This window comes from Carassius carassius, chromosome 44 (assembly GCF_963082965.1).
Source record: "Carassius carassius chromosome 44, fCarCar2.1, whole genome shotgun sequence".
NCBI lineage: Eukaryota > Metazoa > Chordata > Actinopteri > Cypriniformes > Cyprinidae > Carassius > Carassius carassius.
The window spans coordinates 689,237-712,603 of NC_081798.1; the positions used below are offsets into that span (position 1 = coordinate 689,237).

The window sequence follows — 23,367 nt, forward strand, 5'->3', positions numbered from 1 at the left end:
TGTGTCTGTGTGTGTGAGTGTGCGTGTGAGAGTGTGTGTGTGAGTGTGCGTGTGAGTGTGAGTGTGCATGTGAGATTGCGTGTGTCTGTGTGTGTGTGAGTGTGCGTGTGAGAGTGTGTGTGTGAGTGTGCGTGTGAGTGTGAGTGTGCATGTGAGATTGCGTGTGTCTGTGTGTGTGTGTGAGTGTGCGTGTGAGAGTGTAAGTGTGCGTGTGAGATTGTGTGTGTCTGTGTGTGTGTGAGTGTGCGTGTGAGAGTGTAAGTGTGTATGGCTGAGTTTGTGTGAGTGTGTGTGTCTGTGTGAGTGTGCGTGTGAGAGTGTGTGTGTCTGTGTGAGTGTGCGTGTGAGTGTGTATGGCTGTGTGTGTGTGAGTGTGCGTGTGAGTGTGTATGGCTGTGTGTGTGTGTGTGTGTGTGTGTGAGAGTGTGCGTGTGAGTGTGTGCGTGTGAGAGTGTGTCTGTGCGTGTGTGAGTGTGCGTGTGAGTCTGAGTCTGTGTGTGTGTGTGTGTGTGTGTGTGTGAGTACCTCAGTGTGTTGTTCACAGCTCCCAGTTCATGAGCTTGTTCACACTCTCGTACGTCACTGCTGCTGCTGGAGGTCTGAGAATACTAGCAGAGAACGAGACGAGATCAACATTAAACATGTGATGTACACAAATATATCCATGTTTGCTTTAGAGGAAAAGTGAATGCACCATATCAAATGACAACCTTTTTAATAGTACGGGGTAAATATTACCTGAACGTGGGCCAAAAGTATATATTGAAAAAGAGATAACTCAGTTTTAACAATTTTCAAAAATCATGTTTTTTTTCATTGTGCATTCCAGTTAATCAAACTGCAGTTGGGTTATTTTGATAAAGTAAAAAAAAAAAACTATAAAACTATAAACAAAATACAGCTAACTAACCCAATAAAATACAAGAAAAAAATTTTTTTACATTTGAAAAAAACGTATCTGTTTTTGCAAATTAACTCTTCATATATATATATATATATATATATATATATATATATTATATATATATATATATATATATATATATATATATATAAAAATATTAAATGTACATATATATATTTTATTGTTCACCATTAAATCAGGAAAAATGCAATGTTTGTTTATTTGTTAAATTATTAATTTAATTGTATTTATTTTTACAATTTCACAAATGTATCTTTCATATATATATATATATATATACATATATATTTATATATAATTTTTTTTCAAATTAGAATATATTTCTAATTTATATATATATTTTTTTTATTTTATTGTATATATATATATATATTTTGCATTTCAATGCAAAAACAAAAATAATATTTTAACAATTTTTTATGCTTTTTTCCCCTTCTCTCGTGACAAATTCTAGGTTAAATTTCAGCATAAATCAAGCACACTAACTACAGCAAAACAAAACAGAAACACAAACATTAAATAAACATAACACTCATTGAAAAGTGAATCAAAACATATCAGATATTTCTAAACCAGCAGATAATGCATGACACTATTAGAAATGACTACATATGTTTAATGCAAATGTTTACTTTCTTTAGAGGAAGCTATAGTAAAATTGAATGTTTTCAAGGAATACAAATTCAGCAAATGAAACGAGATGAAAACCAGGTGAGATGAATTTATTAACAAGTCTCATAAAGAGTCTCTGAATGAAGATACGTGACAGTAAACAGGTTTGTCCCGTTGGTGCAGTGCTGTGTGTTTCCTCTCCAGATGTGTCTGAGGTCGTCTATCTTCACAGCTCACTAAAAATACCCCGTTCATCTGCTATCAGATGCGTGTGGAGGACTCTCTGAGTGCTGACTCAACCCAATCGCTCGATTACACAAACACCGAGCGCTCGCGCTTCACACAGCTGAACAAACACCACTAAACCTCACTGTGATGTAACACCCAACGCAAACCGCTCCTCAAAGCAAACACATTTCAGTCTCTTACCTTGTTATAATTGCCAGATTTAATTCCTACAGGAACTTTACTCTGGAAGACAAGTAAATAGAGTAAATCCCAATTGTGTGACAGAAAACTACATCTCTACACAGTTGCATGAAGAAGAGTTGCATGAGACAGAATGAGAATGACTGTTTTGGATAGTCAAATTAAAACAAATGAGTCAAATGTGTTTAACTCTGACCTCTGGGCACGGCTCTACATGACAGTCTTTAATGAAGCATTGGCCATCATCAGGCCAGAACGGACACGGACGCTTCAGATTCACCTGAAGAGGAAATAATACATGAGTCTGTGTCATCAAAATACTTCTTATAGCTACATAAGACAACAGTGAACTAAATCTGGCTTGTGACAGAAATAATATAAAATGTATATTGACGTTTTTTATTAATATAAATTTAAATATATTATAAAATGCATAAATATTACTATAATTACAAGTAATTTCTGATTATTTTAATTAATAAATTAATATAAGTATACAGAAAAATTCTAATAAAATAAAATTATTAAAACAAAATAATTTTATATTTTTTGGAATATATTTTAAATTATTAAAATGTATATAAATATTATATATATATATATATATATATATATATATATATATATATAAATTAATTATAATATATAATTAATATATAAATGTAATTAATATAATTAAAAGATATTATTACAAATATAATAAATGCAATAAAAATAAATAAACAACAGTAGTGTACTAAAATAAAAATGTCGAAATAATAAAAAATACAAAATATTATAAAGGAATAATATGAAATTAAATTACGTAAACTAATTCCATAATAATAAATCACATAAAATAAAAATAAATATATATTATAATATAATAATATAAAAATACATTTATTTAGACTTATTTTATTAGTCTTAGCATGAATAAAATGGCTTAAAAAACATAACATGAAACCAAATAAATATATTTTGTTAATAAATTCCATTATATAAACCATATAAAACAACAAAAAGATATTAATATAAATAATAACAATTATTTTACTATTATTTTTAGCATTGAGTAAAATGGCTAAAAAAATGACAGAAAAAAGTTCATTTTTAAATGTTTTTTGACTGAACGGAAAGTTTTAGTGCAGAAATCTTTATCAGTAACTAATCAAACATTTAACATCATCATATCTAAACAGCTGGCTGGATTTTCAAGGCTTCATTGTGAAATCAGCTTTGACATAAAGCCACGTCTTCCGCGTTCATGACTACGGATACATATTCTGTGAGGTTTACACAGCAAGAGTCAATCTTTTAAGACATGAATTCACCTTGTAGTATCTGAAGAAGTCTCTCTCCATGAGCTTGCGGATGTGAGGGTAAATCTTGAAGTTGTTGAAGACGTCGATGCTCTCGATGTCACAGAAACAGTCGTCCAAGACCCCGGTTAACTGCAGAAAACAGAGCAGATCTCTAATTCGCAGAAATAATAACAGTTATAGAAGCCCAAAAAACTGTTATATCAACATTTTCCATCGGGTTAGTTTCTCTTAATTAAAATAATTAATGACTTAAAAAAATAATAATTACAATTAAAAAATAACTTTTAAATAATGTAAACGCAGCAATAAAAATTACATTAAAAATAACATGAAATACCGATAAAACCAAGCAGCTAAATAAATAAATTCAAATAATAAATAACTTTTAAATAACTTATAACAAATATATGCTAACTTAATTATGTAAATATGTTAATTAATATTTTATACAGAATAAACCATTAAATTATAATTTAAAACCTTAAAGTAAATATTAAAAAAAAATGTAAACTAATTAATTTAGTGGTTATAAAGAGCACACGCGACTTCTGACCTGCTTTGAATGTAAAAGTCCAAAAAGTCCCAAAGCAAACAGAGACGCCTTCCAAAAACTGCATCTGTTTCCATACATCCCTTTACAAACGCAAACCCTGTGTTAAGTTAAAGTGTTGAGCTCGTCCTGCGGTCTTTACGCGGTTTCTAGCAGCTGTCATCCCTGAGGATCGGTGACTTATAGCTCCTCTAGGATCACAAACCGCTTGAGATGAGCTGTCAAAACTTTACCGACTACCGCGTGGAAATACAGCCGCCTCCAAACAAAAACACCTCACACACGGACACGCCCACACGCGACGCGCTGTAGTTCTACACTGGAGCGCATCGCGCTGTTTCAAACGGTGGAAGGAAAACATCAAGACTGCAAAACCCATAATCCCGCTGACGTCAGCGCATCAAGCGGACCAATGGGACAACACCACGCTAAATAAAAGACGGTTACATTTCCTGCGTATTTTAAATTTCCTTCCATTTATATTGTAAGATTTATTTCCTTTATTATGCGTTTAGATTAAGTAAACTGACTCTTTTTAATTATATGTTCTATATTATAAAGTCCTCTGTGGAGTAAAATTATTTTAGACTTGAATATAACGCTTATAATAAAAACAAATGTGTAACAGATAAACAAGTAATTAAATAAATATATAAGCCTGAAATGTTTCGGAGACGTATCAAAATGTTTTTTCTCTACATATTGAGTGGGCAGGATCACTGACAGCCACGCAGACCGTGTAAAAACAATGATTTAAAACGAAATACAGACAAGAACATGCGATATTTAGCAACATAAACGTAGGATTTAAACACTAAATAGCGCAGAAAACCGCAACGGACTGCAGACGTGATGACGTCACATTCGCGCGACAGTGGAACTTGCCAGAAATACTACGACAACTGTGTCAAAAACAGAGATATTTAAATAAGATAATGTGTTTTTAGTCCAAGCATTAACTGAACTCACATGACACAAGCAGCTCTGGTCCTGGCTGTCCGGAGTATTCTCGTAAACGGGCTCCTTCTGTGGGCTTTTGCTCTTGGCGTTGTTTTGAAACCATCCCCAGCTGAAATGAGCGCAGAATAAACTCAGGAGTAAAACCAGCAGTCCGCAGGTCTGTGTTGAGTTTAGCATTGCTCACACAAAACCCCAAAACATACACAGACGACGAAACAGCTCAAACTTCCCGTTCAGAGGAAATGTCAGAACTCCCTCGTGAATATTTTGAATAATTACACGCTACACATCCATTATGAAAATGAGCGATATCGCGTTTGCTGTCGGGAAATAAAAACGCTAAAAATGGTCTAAATTGTGGCAATTGCAGCAGCCAAACATCGACACCTGAGAAAGCTACGGAGTGGGGGCGTGGCTAAGCGCGCGGCGTTTTGAAGTGGGCGGTGCCTATGCGAGGCGTCAGATGATAGACAGTTTGCTCCGCCCCCGTTAAGTTACAGGGACCGCAGTAATTCAGTTAAATTTTCACTTTTTATTAAAGGGCAAAATTTCTCAGTGTAGTTTAAAAACTGCACTCAGTGTCGCTTATGACTAAAACACTAAATAAATAACATCAGTGGAAACGAAAATATAAAATGTATTGTTGCAGCGTCAACAACTGAATGACTGAATGAGCACACACACACAAAGGTCATCAATTCTAAATTACGTTAAAACAACCATTAACTCGGAAATAGCTATAGATTGCTGAAAAGAACAATAATTTGTGATTTTATTTATTTATTATTTCTAATGTGACCAACCGGGGGCGCCGTCACTCTTCTATAGAAACTCAGTCTTTACAGTCAGATACTGTCAGGCCTGCATTTTTTTGTAAATGGACCATAAAGAGCAACCAAATCTTTCAAGCGGATCGCATGTACAATAACTCAGTATTTTTCTTGAAAGAGAAACTGAAAGGGAAAAACATGATAGTCTAAGTGCTAAACCTCGTCGTGGTTTTAAAATGTGGATTCCATTGACTAAGATCTCTGTCTCTGTATTAGACCTCAGAAATAAAACCACAAAGGATAATCTTGATGCCTCATTTAGATGAACTAATAACTAATATAGCACATCAGGAGTGAAGGTGATGGCCTCTGATTGAGAAATATGAAAAATACACATTTTTACAACACGTACAAAACAAATCAAGTCTAAGTTACAAAACTGCTCTAGAAGATTATGGATATGTTGGCAAAATTATCCCCTATTATTCTCCTCTTATGTGGGTCAGCTTTAACAAACATAAATTAAGTTATTTTTAAATTAAACTTAAGGTATTTTGTATCGAAAGGTTTACCAAAACAAAACCAAAAGAACAAACAGAGAAAGCTTGAGAAAGAAAGAGACAGAGATAAAATTTTGAAAAAAAAAAAAGTTTTTATTTTTTAATCAATATTATATAATTAATATTATTGATTTTACTTAAATATTCATATCAAGTAATAATAAGTATTGTAAAAAAATTTATTTAATTGATTAATTATATTTCATTATTATTTGCTATACTGTATCACTATCATTATAATTATTATTGTTTATAATTTTTTTTATCTAAACACAATCATGCTAGTGATGTACTTTTAACTCAACTTAACTGAAATTGAGACAAAAAAAAAACGTATCAAATAATAAAGGCATGTTTGAATCTGAAAGTAAGTTTAAGTTTTCACGTACGTTGTGTCTTAATGCTGTTTAGCAGCATTCATAGAGCATTCAAAGTCCAGCTGGAATATGATTCAGTGTTATGATAAACATAATACAAAGGTGCTCTTTTATACCCGCAGTCAGGTTATTGTTTAAGTCATGTTCTACCACCTGCCAATGTCAAGTTCATAGAGGACACAGCGGCTTGGTCCCTACTCTCAGGAAGCCATGTTTACATGCGTAACCTGAGACGATTTTACCTTTACACAACATTATCAGTCATGTGACTAGACAAACCTGATATTCTGGTTATAGATATGAGTTTAAGGTGTGGTCTTGTTTTTGAGAGCAGTAAAGCCAAGCTGAAGTGAACTTGGGTGTCGGTCTGGCAGATTTTGTTAGCTTTTTTCTTTCTTTCTTTTCTTAAAGTTATATTTTACTTGTTGTTTTGGATAACAAAACAGGAACACACGCAAGAATGATGAAACAAGGTAAAGTTTACAGACAGTTTGAGAAATTAAAATAACATTTTTTTGGGATTGAAACTAAATGTGTTTTTTACTGTAAATAAAACAGTTTATTTAAAAACTTTTTTTATTTAAAAAAATTTAAAAAATCAGTTTAGTCCTTTGTGTTGTGCTCTGTATCTACAACTGCACCATACATGTAAATGTGTACTGCAAAGGGTTTTCCTTTGTGTTTTTTTAAAGTTAAAAGTGCTTTTGTAAAATAATCACACAATCAAAATTTTAAATAAAATTTTGAGTTTTACTTTTCAGTGTCCCTGTGTTGAGCTGCTGTTCTGGGATGGTAAAAATCTGATAAAGCCTCAGTGATAAACATAATATTAGATTATCACAGTATCAAGTTGCATGTTCTTCTCGTTTTGTCTCAGAGTTGAGAGCAGTGCTGATTGGAAGGCAACACTGTGGGAAAACATCTGTGATCAACACTATACTGGAAACCAGAACAGAAGCTGAAGGAGATGAGGATGTGAAGAGAGAGGGGTTTATTGATGGCAGGAGAGTCAGTCTTGTTGAAACCCCTGGCTGGTGGATAACCTACGATCCAATTGATTATTCCAACCTCTCAAAAAAGCAGCTGATTCGCAGGATTTCTCTAATTTCACCCGGACCTCATGCGGTTCTGATCGTGATTCGGGCTGATTCTGTATTCACTGACCCTGACTGCAGATTTATGGAGGATTATGTGCAGCTGCTGGGTCCCAATGTCTGGACTCACACCCTCGTCATCTTCACAAGAGGAGATTTAATTAAACCAGAAAACTTAGAGCAGAATATACAGGAGGACGGGTCGGCACTCAAGCGGCTTATTGAAAAATGTGAAAATAAATATCATGTTTTTAATAATTCAATCCATCACGACCGAACCCAAGTCGAAGAGCTGTTCAAGAAAATAGAAGGAATTGTTCGGAAGAATAACGGCAAGCACTTTGACATTGATCTGAAGAAAGTAAAGGAAGTCAACGAGCAGTGGGAGGAAATTCAGACCAGAGCAAATTCTAGAAAAGCCAAAGTACAGGAGGAAAGGACAATAGTTAAAGAAAAAGGTAAGATAAAGATAAATTACAGGTGTTCTGCAAATTTTGGTAGGTGATATTCATTTATATTTATGTTTGTTGAAAAAAGTTTTAATATTTAAACTTAAATTTGGTCTACCTCAACTGTATAAAAGAGCTAGCCAATGCCAAAATGTTTGAGATGACCAATCAAATTGAAGACGACGGGTCTGTAACAAGGAGTCAGAGATGTTTGGATCCATATGCAGTATGTTTAATAAGAGAATGGTCAAACTGGCAGAGATCAGAAAACAGTGTCAGGTGTGTCAGGGGATATCCAAAATCAGGTACAGAAACAAGCAGAGGTCGGGGCAGGCAGCAGAGAATCACAGTTGGTATACACAATCCAAGATCAAACACGGAAGGAACAAACACAGGGAAAACGCTCGGAAATGCCAGACAGAACTAAACAAGAAGTCGCAATTATTGAGAGTCCAAACACAGTTTATATAGGGTAGTGGTAATGGGGAACACCTGGTTGTGATTATCCCTAAGAACAGGATTCTGGAAAATGAAGTAGGGAATGGAAAGGGACACCAAATACAAGAGTCCTGAGTGGAGTGCCCTCTACTGGAGTTCATGGGCACTCCAGCTGACGACACAAACGCAATCGTTCTCCAATAATGCATTCATATTAATGAAATCTTTACTGTGCTACTTTATCTGTATCTGATTTAGAACGAGCAGTAATCTGTGAGAAACAAAATGACCCAAAGGCAAAAGAACTAATAAAAATTAGCTGTTATAGGAGCAATAGCAATGTACGCAGCACTGTGTCATATACCATTGCTGTGCACAAGGGGTTTTTCACAGCTCCTGACTTATTTGTTCATTAATGACGTCATCAGTGACTAGTCGACTTCGACTCAACTTTCATCAAAGACAAAGACAAAGAAACAAAAATGTAGACGAAACGATCTATAGCTTCAACTTTAGCCCTCACAGTTCGAACTTGACCCTGCCCCACAATTTTGCCCAAATAGGTAACGGTACGCTTGGCAAACTCACACTTGGCTAGGTTAACAGTCAGGTTAGTAGCCAACAAACAGTCTAAAAGAGCTTTAAGCTGATCTACATGACTACTCCAGTTGGTACTATAGACCACAATATCATCTAGATATGTGTCACAATTGTCTAACCCGGATATCACTTGGTTAAATAACCTCTGAAAGGTATAAGCGGCATTTTGCATTCCAAAAGCCAAAACCCATCTGGAGTCACAAATGCTGAAATCTCTTTGGCTCTGTCAGAAAGGGGAACCTGCCAGTAACCTTTTAGAAGGTCTAACTTGGTAACATACCTGGCAGACCCCACACGGTCAATGCAGTCATCCAATCGAGACAAAGGATAAGAATCTACTTTGGTTAGAGCATTAACTTTACGAAAATCTGTACAGAACCTCATAGACCCATCAGACTCTGGCACCAAAATACAAGGAGAACTCCAGGCACTTTGTCTTGGTACAGCAATTCCATGTTCAACCATATATGCAAGTTCCTTACTCAACAGTGCATGCTTTTCAGGACCATCCCGGTAGGGATGTTGCTTCATGGTAGCAGCTCCTGAAACATTAATATCATCCACAACAAGATTAGTTTGGTTAGGCACATCTGGAAACTATGGAACATAGGAACTAATCAGCTCTTCAAGAACAGACCTTTCAACCTGAGGCAAATAAGAAAGATTAAAGATTAAAAAGAATTTCAGAATTATTCAATTGAGGTGCAGGAACCACCACTTCACTGAGTTCTTCTGAAGTGACTGAAGCACAAGGTAACACCACCTTCTTGGGTAAATTGGAACTCCCCTCTCTAGCAAAATATTCCTTCAGCATATTAGTATGACAGAGATGGCTTTTCTTTCGTCTGCCTGTAGTAGAAATGACAGTCAATATCACCAACCTTGCGTTCAACTGTGTAAGGCCCTGAAAAACGTGCCTGAAATGAAGAACCATGGACAGGAAGCAAAGCCATAACTTGATCTCCTACTGAAAAAGAACGCTTTTTAGCCTACTTATCATACCAAGCCTTCATCTTTTTCTGTGAGCCAGTGAGATTAGAACGAGCAATTTCACAGGCTTTACGGAAGTGGCTAACATAGTCCAGCAAGTTGGTAGAATCTGTTGCTTCAGCCAGCCACTTCTCCTTCTACAATTTCCGTGGACCACAGATATTATGTCCGAAGACCAATTGAGCAGGACTAAACCCCAGTGAATCCTGCACAGCTTCTCTGGCTCCAAAAAGCATGAGATGTACTCCTTCATCCCAGTCCCGCTGAAACTCAAGACAGTAGGTTTTTAACATTGCTTTCAAGGTTTTGTGAAACCTCTCGAGGGCCCCATGGGACTCTGGATGGTAAGCACTAGAATGGCAATGCAAAATTCCTAACTGATCCAGCACTTGCTTAAAAATCCCAGACATAAAATTGGATTCTTGATAGGCCTGAACGGTCTTAGGAACCTGAGGTACCACAATCTGAAAGACATTGCTCCACTCATCTTGTCTAGATAATGATTGTGGGTGCCATTTTTCACATTAGGACCCCATCCTTCTGAAAGTAACCAGATGACAGTTCATTTACCTCTCATTCAGTACTTACTTCCTCAAACAGAGAAGTCAAAGAAGAATCTTTACTTTACTCTAAAATGAGTTGATCTTTGGTTGACTTTAGGAGGAACCTCCTGGGATGTTTCTAGTTCTTCCTTACCCATCACTATTGGAAACTCAACAGGCACATCTTTATCTAGCTCCTTTCCATCAGACTCCCTCAAAAAGGTATCAGCCAGATCAAAATTAAAATCTGCACCTCATACATCTGTGGATTTACAAGTCTGTTTAGCCCTAGCACGGGTCACAGCACATACTGGGAAAACATCAGGAAAAGAATGAGACAGATCAGAGCTCCGCGCTTGCCCATCTTTTGCATTTGCATGACTCATATAATTCAAAAGAACTTCTAAATTTTCCATTTGTAGCTTTGGGTTTTCCATGTTAATGGACAATTTTCTATGGTCTTTCTCTGTTATCTCAAAGAACCAATGTTAATTTAGTAACCAGCTTGTTCCCTTTCGAAATGGTCTTTCACATTACACTTACCACACTAGGTGAACAATTTATCCAATAATACTGTGCTATAACCACAGAAGGAAAAGCTGTCCTGCGAGCCCAGCCCTAGTGTGCCCAGGGTGAGGATCCTAAGGGAACATGGGCAAGTAAGGGCATAAGTAACCAGGAACTGATTTCTCCTCAGAGAAATAGCCCTGATCACCAGCAGGGCTACAAGATGGCTAGGCAGACTAAATCCATGCCTGAAGGGCAGGGATGTCCAGGTTGTAAAACCTAGCAAACATTCACAATGAAGACCAGTCGGCTGCCGCACAGATCTCTTAAATGGAGATAACACTGGACCAAGCCCAGGAGGAGGCCATTGCCCTGGTGGAATGAGCCCTGACTCTAACCAGTCACCGCAAACCGAAAGTTTAACTGCTAACCCTAGGGTTGTGGGTTCGAATCTCGGGCTGACAATACCACGACTTAGGTTCCCTTGAGCAAGACATCGAACCCCCAACTGCTCCCTGGGTGCCGCAGCATAAATGGCTGCCCACTGCTCCGGGTGTGTGCTCACAGTGTGTGTGTGTGTGTTCACTGCTCTGTGTGTGTGCACTTTGGATGGGTTAAATGCAGAGCACGAATTCTGAATATGGGTCCCCATACTTGGCTGTATGTCACGTCACTTTCAGAACTCACTTTTACTCGCAGATCACAAATGTTGCCTTCTAAGGTGAAGAGGTCAACTAGTTAATTTGTGCACTAGCACAGGTTGCACTGTGCCCATAATAGGAGGCGTGTTAATTAATGAAGTCCACCACTGTCATGTTTTCTAACCGGAAGAGGATTTGATGTCTCTTCAGGTCTGGTAGGAAGGTTATTAAGGCCAGGAAAACCACCATTATTTCCAGGCTGTATATATGCAGGCATTTCACCAGGCTGGACTAGGAGACTTACACCGGTCTGCCCTCGCACAGTGCCCCCCAATCCAAGTTGGAGGCATCTGTCATAACCACCTTCCTTTTGGAGGTCAATTCCAACTGAATACATGTCTGATACAGGTGAGGGGCCTTCAAAGGGGCCACAGCTCTGACATTGCAGTGTGTCATCTTGAGGGTGAGGGTCATATCCATGTATTTCGTAAAATGCATGGTGCTAGAGACAGTTTGAATGGAAGGACTTAATACTGGAAAGCCACCCCTTAGAACATAAATATCAAGAACAGTCTGTGCTGGGTTGGGGGCCTATCTGGATAAGCATATTTCAGATCCACCAATAAGAAGCCACTTCATTACCTGTGCCAGTGAAAGCTTACTTGAGCCTGTGTGCTCAGCCCTCTGACTCAACTGACTGCTCCTCTAAGGCTCCAGGGATGGGAGAAATGGGAGAGTGTGAGGGGTGGGACCACTTTCATGAAAGTGTTCTACGAGGGTAGCAAGGCAAGACCCATGCACTCACAATGAGGGCGGTCCACCTCTGAAAGTGCATGGCTCAGGCAAGCGAAGAACTCACTAGCCAAGTGTCCACTGTCGTGTGAAAAAACAGGTGTGTCAGGGCAAGTCACTGTATCTTCCAGAGCTTGATCGTGCCTCGTAGGGGTTTCCTATGGGCCAATGGCCAGGGTTTATTGGCCTGCCAAAAACCTTGGGCCAAAGTGGGCCAGCTCAGGCTTCAGGAGTGGCTATGAATATGCAAGCCATTACCATAGTGAACATGTAAAATAGACAAAGAAAACTTAAAGAAATTAGACAAATTATATAGTTAACAGCAGAAAAGCAGCTACTGTGCTCGTCGGAGGCATGCAAGAGTTCTTCCCTAGAATGCAAACTCAAACAAAAAATGCGAGAGACCATTTTGAAAGGGAAATTTTAATAATTGAACTTGTGACTTTTGCTGTTTCTTGCCTACAGTGCTCTACAAATGTGACAAGTTATTTTAAATAAGAAGACCATTACCAGTATTATTTTCAAGAATGTTTATGGCTTTGAATATCAGGTGTAAACAGGCCCTTAGATATAGATCTTTTAGTTTTGCATCTCAACTGTCCTTTTATTTCAGCATCTGTGCGTCGTCTTGAGGAGATCAGAGTTGTTTTGCTGGGATGGGTTCTTGGTGGAAAGAGTTCAGCTGGAAACACCATCTTGAACCAAGATGAATTTGCGATAGGAGGAAAAACCAGAGAATGTACAAGAAAGTTTGGAGATGTAGACGGAAGGAAGATTACTGTTTTGGACACTCCAGGCTGGTGGAAGTACTTCACATCTGAAGTCAATCCAGATTTCATTAGATCTGCGATCTTAGAAAGCGTTTCAGAGTTTAAGAAGTTCCCTCATGTCATACTGCTCGTGATTCCAGCAGATACAGCATTTCAGGCAGAACAAAAGAGGATCACTGAACAGAATATGTCTATCCTGGGAGACGATGTCTGGAGACACACAATAGTTTTATTCACGTGGGGCGAGAAGTTTAAAAACATCTCAATTGAGCAGCACATTGAGAGTGAAGGTGAAGCTCTTAAGTGGCTGATTGAGAAATGCAGAAACAGATATCACGTCTTTGACAACACAGACAAGAACAATCGAGATCAAGTCACAGAGCTGCTCCAGAAGATTGATGAGATGGTGGCAGAAAACTGCTCATTTCGTCTCAAAACACAGAAAAACTGCGATGAGAAAAGCTGTCAGGAAACTGACAAACAGGAGGATCTGAATATGCAGATCAGACTGAAGGATATCAGCCACTTTCTGGACGAAGGGTTTAAGAGAAAAGCTGAAGAGATAAGAAGGAAGATAGAAAAGTTATGCTTTGATCTAAACCTTCAGGACTCTCAGAGTATGGATGATCCTATTCAATGTAAGTTTTCACTCACGGTTGTGTTGGCAGATATAATTTGTAAATATTTCTGTGATTAACATTTTCATAATGGTGTTTCAGTGGATAAAGATAAACCTCCTGATTCTCCATTAAACGTGATCAGTGCCCCTCAACAGGACAACAGTAAGTGGGATTTACTGTATTAACATGTTTGTGACAGAACTGGATGTAAGGATATCTTTTAGTTGACAAATGCATAAAGGCTCAGCAGTTGGATATGAGGTGTCATGAAATAATCTGAGTGGGTTCAGACGAAGACTCAAATGTCTGTTGTATGAACATGAATATTATGCACTGATTTCTTTCAGTCCCAGAGCCGATTAAAACTCTTCTGGAGAGAGAGTTCAGCAGATGGGAAAGCCTCATCATAGATGGTGTTCAGGAAAGTTTCCAGGACATCAAATCATCATTTGGTGAGTCCTTCAACTTGAGTAGACAAAGAGTTTGTGTTCCAAAGCGAAAGAGAAAAAGCACATTGAAGCGCATTTGTAAAACTAACTTTTGTTCTGTTCTCCCGTTTACTTTGTCATTTGCAGAGCTCTCTCAGGCTGAGAAGAGGAAAACGTCAGAGGATGCTGTTGAGAGATGGCTACAGAACTGCTACCATTATGTTCAACATACTGTTGAAAAAATACAAGATCCAGAACAGAATCAGGGATCCTTAAATATACAGTGATTCCTTGATGATTTTCAGTTTGTGTGTGTGTGTGTGTGTGTGTGTGTGTTTGTATATATATATATATATATATATATATATATATATATATATATATATATACACAATGCATGAACATAATTTAATTCAGATTTTAAATTTGTAATATTTTTTCCAACTGCTTACATTTTTAAAACTTTGCCTCTATTTTTTTTTTACTTTTGACACAAATCTAAGAATTGCACACACAAAATGGAAAATGCCTCCCATCTATTGCAAAATGAAGCACCACATTCAAAATATAACAAACAGTGAATTAGTGTGTAAACAGTTAAAAAAAACTGTAACATCCCTGACTCACTTCACATTAATTATTACAACCCCTTGCAAAAAGTATGGAATCACCCCTCTCAGAAGATGTTCATTCAAATGTTTAATTGTGTAGAGCAAAAACCAAGCACATATATGCCACAAAACAATTTTCACTCAACAAAACAATATTCTGGCTGTAAAAAACACTTAAAAAAACAACAAAGAAAGATAACTATAGTCAATTACAACTGTTTTCACAGATCAAACAGAGGAAAAAAATATGGAATCACACAAATCTGAGGAAAATTATATGGAATCACCATGCACTTTGCATTGCTAAAACAAACACCTGTATCTGATTACAACTGCTAATTAGTCTGCAGTTAAAAACGAGTGCTTGCACACATTAGTGATGTGTTGAACCAAGATGATTGACATAACTCATGGCTCCAACACTAGAGATGTCAGTTGAAACAAAGGAGAGGATTATCAAACTTCTCAAAGAAGGTAAATCTTCACGGAATGTTGCAAAAGATATTGGTTGTTCCCAGTCAGCTGTGTCTAAAATCTGGACCAAGTACAAATCACATGGATAGGTTGTAAAAGGGAAGCGTACTGGTAGACCAAGAAAGACATCAAAGCGCCAAGACAGAAAACTTAAAGCAATATGCATTGAAAACAGAAAATGCACAACAAAACAAATGAGGAACAAATGGGCAGAAAGTGGAGTTCATGTCTGTGACCGGACTGTAAGAAATCGCCTAAAAGAAATGGGATTTACATACAGAAAAGCCAAACGAAAACCATCATTAACATCTAAACAGAAAAAAACAAGGTTTCAGTGGGCTAAAGAAAGACAATCTTGGACTGTGGATGACTGGATGAGAGTTATATTCAGTGATGAATCACGAATCTGCATTGGTCAGGGTGATGATGCTGGAACTTTTGTTTGGTGCCATTCCAATGAAATTTATGAAGACAACTGCCTGAAGAAAACATGCAAATTTCCACAATCATTAATGATATGGGGTTGTATGTCAGGTACAGGTATGGGAGAGATGACAGTCATTACATCTTCTATAAATGCACAAGTTTATGTTGAGATTTTGGACACTTTTCTTATTCCATCAATTGAAAGGATGTTTGGTGATGGTAGCATCATTTTTCAGGATGATAATGCATCGTGCCATAGGGCAAAATCTGTGAAAACATTTCTACAGGAAAGACATAATGTCAATGGCATGGCCTGCAAATAGTCCGGACCTCAATCCAATTGAAAATCTGTGGTGGAAATTAAAGAAAATGGTCCACGACAAGGCTCCAACCTGCAAAGCTGATCTGGCAACTGCAATAAGGCAAAGCTGGAGACAGATTGATGAAGTATACTGTTTGTCATTAGTTAAATCCATGCCTCAGAGAATTCAAGCTGTTATAAAAGCCAGAGGTGGTGCAACAAAGTACTAGTAGTGTTTTTATTTGGTGATTCCATATAATTTTCCTCAGATTTGTGTGATTCCATTTTTTTTTTCCTCTGTTTGATCTGTGAAAACAGTTGTAATTGACTATAGTTATCTTTCTTTGTTTTTTTTTTTAAGTGTTTTTTACAGCCAGAATATTGTTTTGTTGAGTGAAAATTGTTTTGTGGCATATATGTGCTTGGTTTTTGCTCTACACAATTAAACATTTGAATGAACATCTTCTGAGAGGGGTGATTCCATACTTTTTGCCAGGGGTTACAAGTTGTAGCTGTATTTTGAACCCGAAATGTAAATCGATCTAATCCTACAGGAACACATCTAGAGTTTACAGTCATGTTATCTCTGCTGGTTTTATTAAAATTGAGTTCACAAACGAAGACCAGTTTTTATGAATGAAAAATAACCAAATCTTTTAAAGGTGGGAAGTCAAAATGAAACAATAGCAGTCTGGTCAAAGGTTTCTTTAAAGAGAATCAGACATAATTTAAACCTGGAAATAAACTGAAGTTGGATGAAACTAAACGCTGTTGTTTAAAACGAGTGAGAAAAGTCATTAAAACATCTGCTTTGAGATTACAGTAGAGTTCTGTTTCTCTACAGACATTTAAACACTGGCACATATGCTTTCTGTGAAGCTGTTTTAAAACTAAGGGTATTGTGAAACTATTTTAAAATAATAGTGTGAATTTAGAGACAGTTCAATATCTTAAACAAAGATTATATGTTCTATTGTATTGTGTTACTTGCCATTTCTTGACACCTCTTTATTAACACAACTAAATAAAGCACATCTATATTTTCAGTGTCTCTTATTTTCTTTCCTATTCCTAGTCTGTACTCTGTTTGAGAAAACATCTGGAACTCTGTATTTCTAGGACTTCTTGTGTTAAATGAGTACGTTTGAATGCAATATCAAAGTTAGTTTGTCTATATAGTTGATGGTTGGATTTAAGATAGATTGCAGGTGTCTTGTACTTTCATTTATTGTGTGTATTGAATGATTTAATAATCAAGAGTCTTCTAAATGTAAAACTCGTCTCCTTAAATCTCACCCACACTTATTTTTTCAAAAGAAAACCGTAACCAAAAAGGAACACCGAGGGTAAACATTTCTCCCTTATTATCTGGAATGAAAAAAATGATTTTAATTTTATTAACCTTCTCCAACATTTTGACATTTATGAGTGAGGATGCTGAGTCAGAGAGATTTAAAATTTGAGAAGACCTTCAATTTCAGAAGTTTTTGTTTCTTTTTTTCCCTTCTTCTCTCTCTTTCTTAGTTATAACTACTATACATACTCCAGTACAGTAGGTGGCGGTGTGCACTGGATAAGTCAATGATGTACTTCGCCAGTAAATTAAAAGAAGACACTTCCACACACTTCCACAAACTCAGGCTAGCATTTTTAAATGGACCATAAAAAGCAACCAAATCTTTCAAGCGGATCGCATGTAGAATAACTCAGTATTTATCTTGAAAGAGAAACTGAAATCATTCTGTTGTGATGAAGCAATGTCTGACCAGTCAACAGGCATGATTAAAAAATCATGTGTGTTGAGGTAGGGTCTAAACTTCGGGATAAAGTGTCTGGTACAACATTACACTGTCCTTTTCTGTACTTAACCCTAAACTCATAACCTTCGAAAAGTCGAATTGCCCAGCGATTAATCTGGATGAAGGCTTGGGATATTGGAATACCCAAATTAGAGCGGCATGATCAGTGATTACCTCAAATGGTGTTCCTTCCAAACAATTTCTCCATTTTTCTATAGCCCACACAACTCAAAGACATTCTTTTTCAGATACGTGTATGATTGCTCTGCTCCTCAAAGAAGTCTAGATGCATATGCAATCACATGTTCTTGTCCATCAATCTCTTGTGTCAACACAGCTCTGAGGCCAATTTCACTTGCATCAGTTTGTACCTTGAAGGGTTTGTTGAAATCGGGAGGGATAAGAACAGGAACTCTTGTTCCAAAGTCTTGTTTGATTTTTTCAAATGATTGTTGACATGACTCAATCCTTGTAGCTTGCTTCTTCTTTAGTGAATGAAGTGGTGCAGCTTTATCAGACAGATTTGGAATAAAACGTACCATCCAGCCAATCCCAAGAATCTTTATAAGTCTTTGAGAGACTGGGGTACTGGGAAATCACAAATAACTTCAACTTTAGAAGGGTTTGTTTTTATTCCTTCAGAGGATACCACATGGCCTAGAAAGGTAAGCAACCGTTGCACAAGGTTACACTTCTTAAGATTCAACGCAAGACCGGTTGTTGGAGACAGTTAAAGATTTGATCCAGGTATTGTAAGTGTTGTAAGTGTCTATGTAAACAAAACAACACTTCCCTCTAATGTCTTTGAGAACAAACTCCATCAACCTTTGAAATGATGCTGCCGAGTTTTTAAGGCCATATGGAAGGCGCAAGAATTAAAATTGCCCTGCTGCAGTTACAAATGCAGTCTTGTGAATACTGTCAGGTTCCATTTCTAACTGCCAGTACCTGCTCTTCAGATCTAGAGGGCTGAATATCAATACTCCATGCAAGATTCCAATATATCTTGGGGGCATGGGATAACCATCCAAGTGGTTTTTTGTATTTAGTCCATGATAATCCACACACAATCTCAAATCACCTCCTTTTGTAGGTACAATAACAACATGAGAAGCCCATGGAGAAACTGAGGGACGAATAATATTCTTACTTAACAGCTCTTGAATTTATCTATCAATGAACTGTTGTCTAGGGGTCATCTGTTATGATGGTCCTGTGTTTTACCATTTTTGAGGGTCCGATTGTGTGTGTACAATCGGTTGGCCAACTTTTCATCAGACTTTCTAGTTGAAATTTTAAATTGATCAGAAGAGTCTGATTTCAGGACGAGTTGGTTGATTGACTGTAATGTTTCTACTGTCATTTGTGGTATAGGTAGGGCAAGATAGAAGTGGAGTAAAGATTCATGGGACCACAATGGAAACCTCTGCACAGTACCATCATCCTTGGAAGGAAAGCTATATTGTAAATTCTTAAAATCTAATATTATTCCAGAAGTCATTAAGAAATCCATACCCAGAATGATTGGAACGGTTAGATCAGTCTCTCTCATTACATACAGGGTTAAATTTAACGGCTTACCTTGAAGTTCACACTCCCAGTCAGATTTTCCCAAAGCTATTTGGCTTTGGCCATTTGCCAGCAGAAATGTTTGTCCATTACTTGATTGCTATACCTCATGATTTTTCAATTGTCTCCAACAGGATTCCTGGATTAAAGAAAGGGTACATCCTGTATCGATGACAGCTTGTAGGTACCTGTTTCTCAGTAAGATAGGCAATCATATTCTGATCTTGTATGGGAGAACTTTGGCTAGATTGCAATACTCTAGTGTTAGCATGGGGAGGTTTAGGAACTGTTTCTCGGTTAAATTGTAACTTCTTTTGAGCCTCAGAGTTAACATTATTCCATTACCTTTTTGATTCCTCCAAATCTTTCTCAATTTGTGTGCCAATTCTGACTAATTAACCAGCATCTCGTACTGTAACAGGGGTTACAGTTTCTAAGAATGGACTGCAAGATCTCTTTTTCTGACATATCCTTTTTCCATTTTAAACAAAGGGCTCTATAGTGAAAAGCAAAATTGCGTATGCTCTCCTGTGCACCTTGTTTTCTCTCTATGAGCCTTCTGGCTGTTTCATCTTCATAGTCTTCATTTAAAAATGGACGAAAGAAGACTTTCTTAAATTGCTCCCAAGTCTGTTCATTTCTCTTTTCAGCCACCCACCAGTCTTTTGCTTTGTTCTTCAAAACAGAGATAAGAGAAGCTAATATTTCATTGTCAGACAGTGGTCGAATGGCTAGATATTCCTCACATCGCTCAATAAATGTAACTGGATCATCATCTTCACTGCTACTAAAGTTTGGGAACTCTATTTTTACAGGTGGAACTGCTGAAGGGATTCCAGAAACATACATCTGGGTTTGACTTGATGGAACTCGATAGGTTTGATTATTGCCTTGGGAAACTGAGGAAGGCAGAATAAAACTATGGGCTGGATGAATTGGGGTTGACCTCAGAGGGATGAGTGATTTTAAATTATTGTCAATCTGAATGTCTCTTCGTTTTAAACAGTCTACCATTGAGCGACCCAAGTCTTGAATACTAAGTTCAAGTTTTTGTTGAATTCTTGAACATTCTCTATCCATTCGATAGCTTAATTGGTCTTCCAATTTCTTGCATCTGCTCTCAACTTCTGCTTGAAAAAAACCTTCACCCATCTTTTTATTACATTCTTCCAGTCTTTGTTCCATATTTTTGAATCTCTCCTCTAGATGCCCCAAACTGTCAAAAACAGAAAATAAAGGGTTGAACCCATTTCTTTCTTCCATTTCAAGGGGCGGAGGTGGTGGATATGGTGGGGAAATTTCATCAACATCCTCAAAAACTCTTTTCTCCTTATCTTCAGAGCCGATATACAGTTCAGTGCTAATCATCTCTCGAATAGGTTCCCTCCTGGTCTCAATATGCTGATTTAGCTTTTCCATTTTCTTTCTGTTAAACAAACAATAAACATTAAATACAATAGGGTCCCTATTCAGGCGCCATTTATATAGCAGTTCTTGATTTAACTAAACCCAAAACCAGTAATACAATTTTTTTTATAAAAGGAAACCTACTGCAGTAACATAGTCCATATAACAAAGCATAAACACAAACCAAAGACTTTCATTGAATGCTAAACCTTAGTAGTTTATATTTAGTAGCAAATACACCCATTCAGGCCAATCAATTCAGTTCAACGTTCCATCACAATTATTCACCCCAAACCACAACACCAAACAATGTATATAGAGTTCAAGGCCAATCAATGTCTATGGATGATGCAAGTAAGGATAATAAAGAGAATTAAGTCTTATCTGAATTCCTCAAAGTCCCATAATGTCCAGTATATCCTCCAGAAGACGATCAGTCTTCATCCATATGCTTGCTGTCTCAATAGCAGAGTCCATGGACAATAAAAGGAATTGTCCTCTGATGAGTTGAAGAGCTTTGTGTATCAAGGCACTTATAAAACTTCCTCACATTTTTGTTTTCTCACAGACCATAAACCTCCAGAAAACAAACAAGTCTTTTTTAAAGTTGAGGATAAAACAAATGTTTCTAAACCAGCAATTACATGGCAAGGCCATGCTCCAGCCTGTGCATGCTGCCCCCTTTCTCCTTCTACCATGTTACATCACTTATACCTATACATGTTGCCCTCAAGTACCCCTAGTGGTGAGGAAGATAACTTACCTTGTAACAGGCTTGAGACTGTTATAGATTATGGATATGTTGGCAAAATTATCCCTTATTAATTTCCTTCTACATGGGTCAGCTTGTAAAAAAAAGTTAAGTTATTTTGTATCGAAAGGTTTACCAAAACAAAACCCAAAAGAACAAACAGAGAAAGCTTGAGAGAGAGAGAGAGAGAGAGAGAGAGAGAGAGAGAGATTTAATAAAAAATAATCTGCACACCAAACAGTATTTATTTACTTAACCTTTTTATTCATAATGCCTTGAGTTTTATATTGTTTTTATTTTTTAATTAATACAATTTAATTAATATAGATTTTACTTAAATATTAATATCAATTTATAATAATTTTATACATTTTTATTTTATTATTTAATTCTATTTCATTATTACTTACTACATGTATAATGTATCACTATCAGTATTATTATTATTATTATTCTTTTTTAAATATTGTATCTAAACACAATCATGCCAGTGATATACTTTAAACTAATTGAAATTGAGGCAGAGAGTGCACAAAACAAACAAACAAACAAATAACTTATGAAATGATAAAGGCATGTTTTAATATGAAAGTAAGTTTAAGTTTTCACGTACGTTGTGTCCTAATGCTGTTTAGCAGCATTCATAACCATCACATGTGATAAGAGTCCAGCTGGAATGTGATTCTGTCTTATGATAAACATAGTACTGTCACGTCCCCGGGCTGATCTGTCTGTTTTTCAATAGTGTGTGGGGTTGTTTACACTTAGCATGTGCTTCTGTGTCACCGTGGTGCCCGTCTCCGCCCTCTTGTTTCATTATTATCTTGTTATTGGTCACCATCACCTGCTCTGCATCATGATAATCACTCCTTCTCTATTTAGTCTCCTCATGTGTGCTGTCTGTTGTCGGATCGTCGTGGTCTCGTCCATGTCTCAGTTTTGTCCACATCTCCTGTTTAGCCTGCACAGAGATCGTGCCCGTTTTGTTTTCATTCTCTAGTTTGTTGTTTTTTTCCCTCTTCCCCCTGCTTTCAGGCAGCGCTACTCTCCAGCCTTCCGTGCTAGCGATCACCGATCGCCGTCACTCTTCTTCTTCGCCGCGCCGCAGCGCGCCACCAGTTCCCCGCCTCAACAGCGCCCCCGCCTCCCTGTCAGCTTATCCGGGCATTGCATCAGTGGATTTCCAAGTGGAATTCGTCCAGGAGGCTCCTTGGATCTGCTCCAGACTGCCCTGTTCCTAAATAGTTTTTTGTTAACTTTTTTTATTTTTTATTTTTTGTCCTTTGAAATTTAAAACCAATCTAATAAACTGACCTTTTTGAGCACCTGCAACTGAGTCCCAGTCTCGCCTTGACAGAACGATCCGACCACCATGGACTCAGCAGGTGCAGATCCCCTCAGATCAGCTGTCACCCAGCAGGGCATTCTCTTGGGCCAGCATGCCTCCCAGTTAAAATCCACGTCCCGGGAGGTTGAGTTCCTTAATGCCAAGTTGTCGGAGGTGACTGCCCAGCTCCAGGAACTTCGCAGACAGACATCTGCCAGATCGGAGGACCCCACTAGCCTTTTCTCTACCCGTCATGACCCTGAGCCTCATGCCAACAACCCACCTCCCTATGATGGGAAGCCTAACTCTTGCAGAGCCTTCCTGTCTCAGTGCTCCCTAGTCTT

At 37.4% G+C, this 23,367-nt stretch overlaps 2 protein-coding genes across 3 annotated transcripts in view; one reads left to right on the forward strand and one right to left on the reverse strand.

Annotated features, from left to right (window-relative positions):
* The window catches only part of ero1b (endoplasmic reticulum oxidoreductase 1 beta), a 33,651-nt gene extending 28,431 nt beyond the window's left edge, over positions 1-5,220 (reverse strand). Inside the window, exons 1-5 of one of the 2 annotated variants that reach the window (XM_059537709.1) lie at positions 4,790-5,220; positions 3,280-3,399; positions 2,163-2,246; positions 1,967-2,008; positions 526-608 (exon numbers count right to left, since the gene is read on the reverse strand). In XM_059537709.1, the coding sequence (XP_059393692.1) occupies positions 526-608; positions 1,967-2,008; positions 2,163-2,246; positions 3,280-3,399; positions 4,790-4,957 (497 nt within the window). In that variant the 5' untranslated portion in view covers positions 4,958-5,220. Of the gene's footprint in view, positions 1-525; positions 609-1,966; positions 2,009-2,162; positions 2,247-3,279; positions 3,400-3,823; positions 4,223-4,789 lie in introns of those variants that run through there. The other variant, XM_059537710.1, reaches the window with a different exon arrangement.
* Positions 5,221-7,809: 2,589 nt separating this feature from the next.
* LOC132126543 (uncharacterized) overlaps positions 7,810-23,367 on the forward strand; it is a 28,724-nt gene continuing 13,166 nt past the window's right edge. Inside the window, exons 1-4 of the mRNA XM_059537836.1 lie at positions 7,810-8,039; positions 13,154-13,948; positions 14,030-14,092; positions 14,278-14,382. Coding sequence (XP_059393819.1) covers positions 13,498-13,948; positions 14,030-14,092; positions 14,278-14,382 — 619 coding nt within the window. The 5' untranslated portion in view covers positions 7,810-8,039; positions 13,154-13,497. The remainder of the gene's footprint in view (positions 8,040-13,153; positions 13,949-14,029; positions 14,093-14,277; positions 14,383-23,367) is intronic.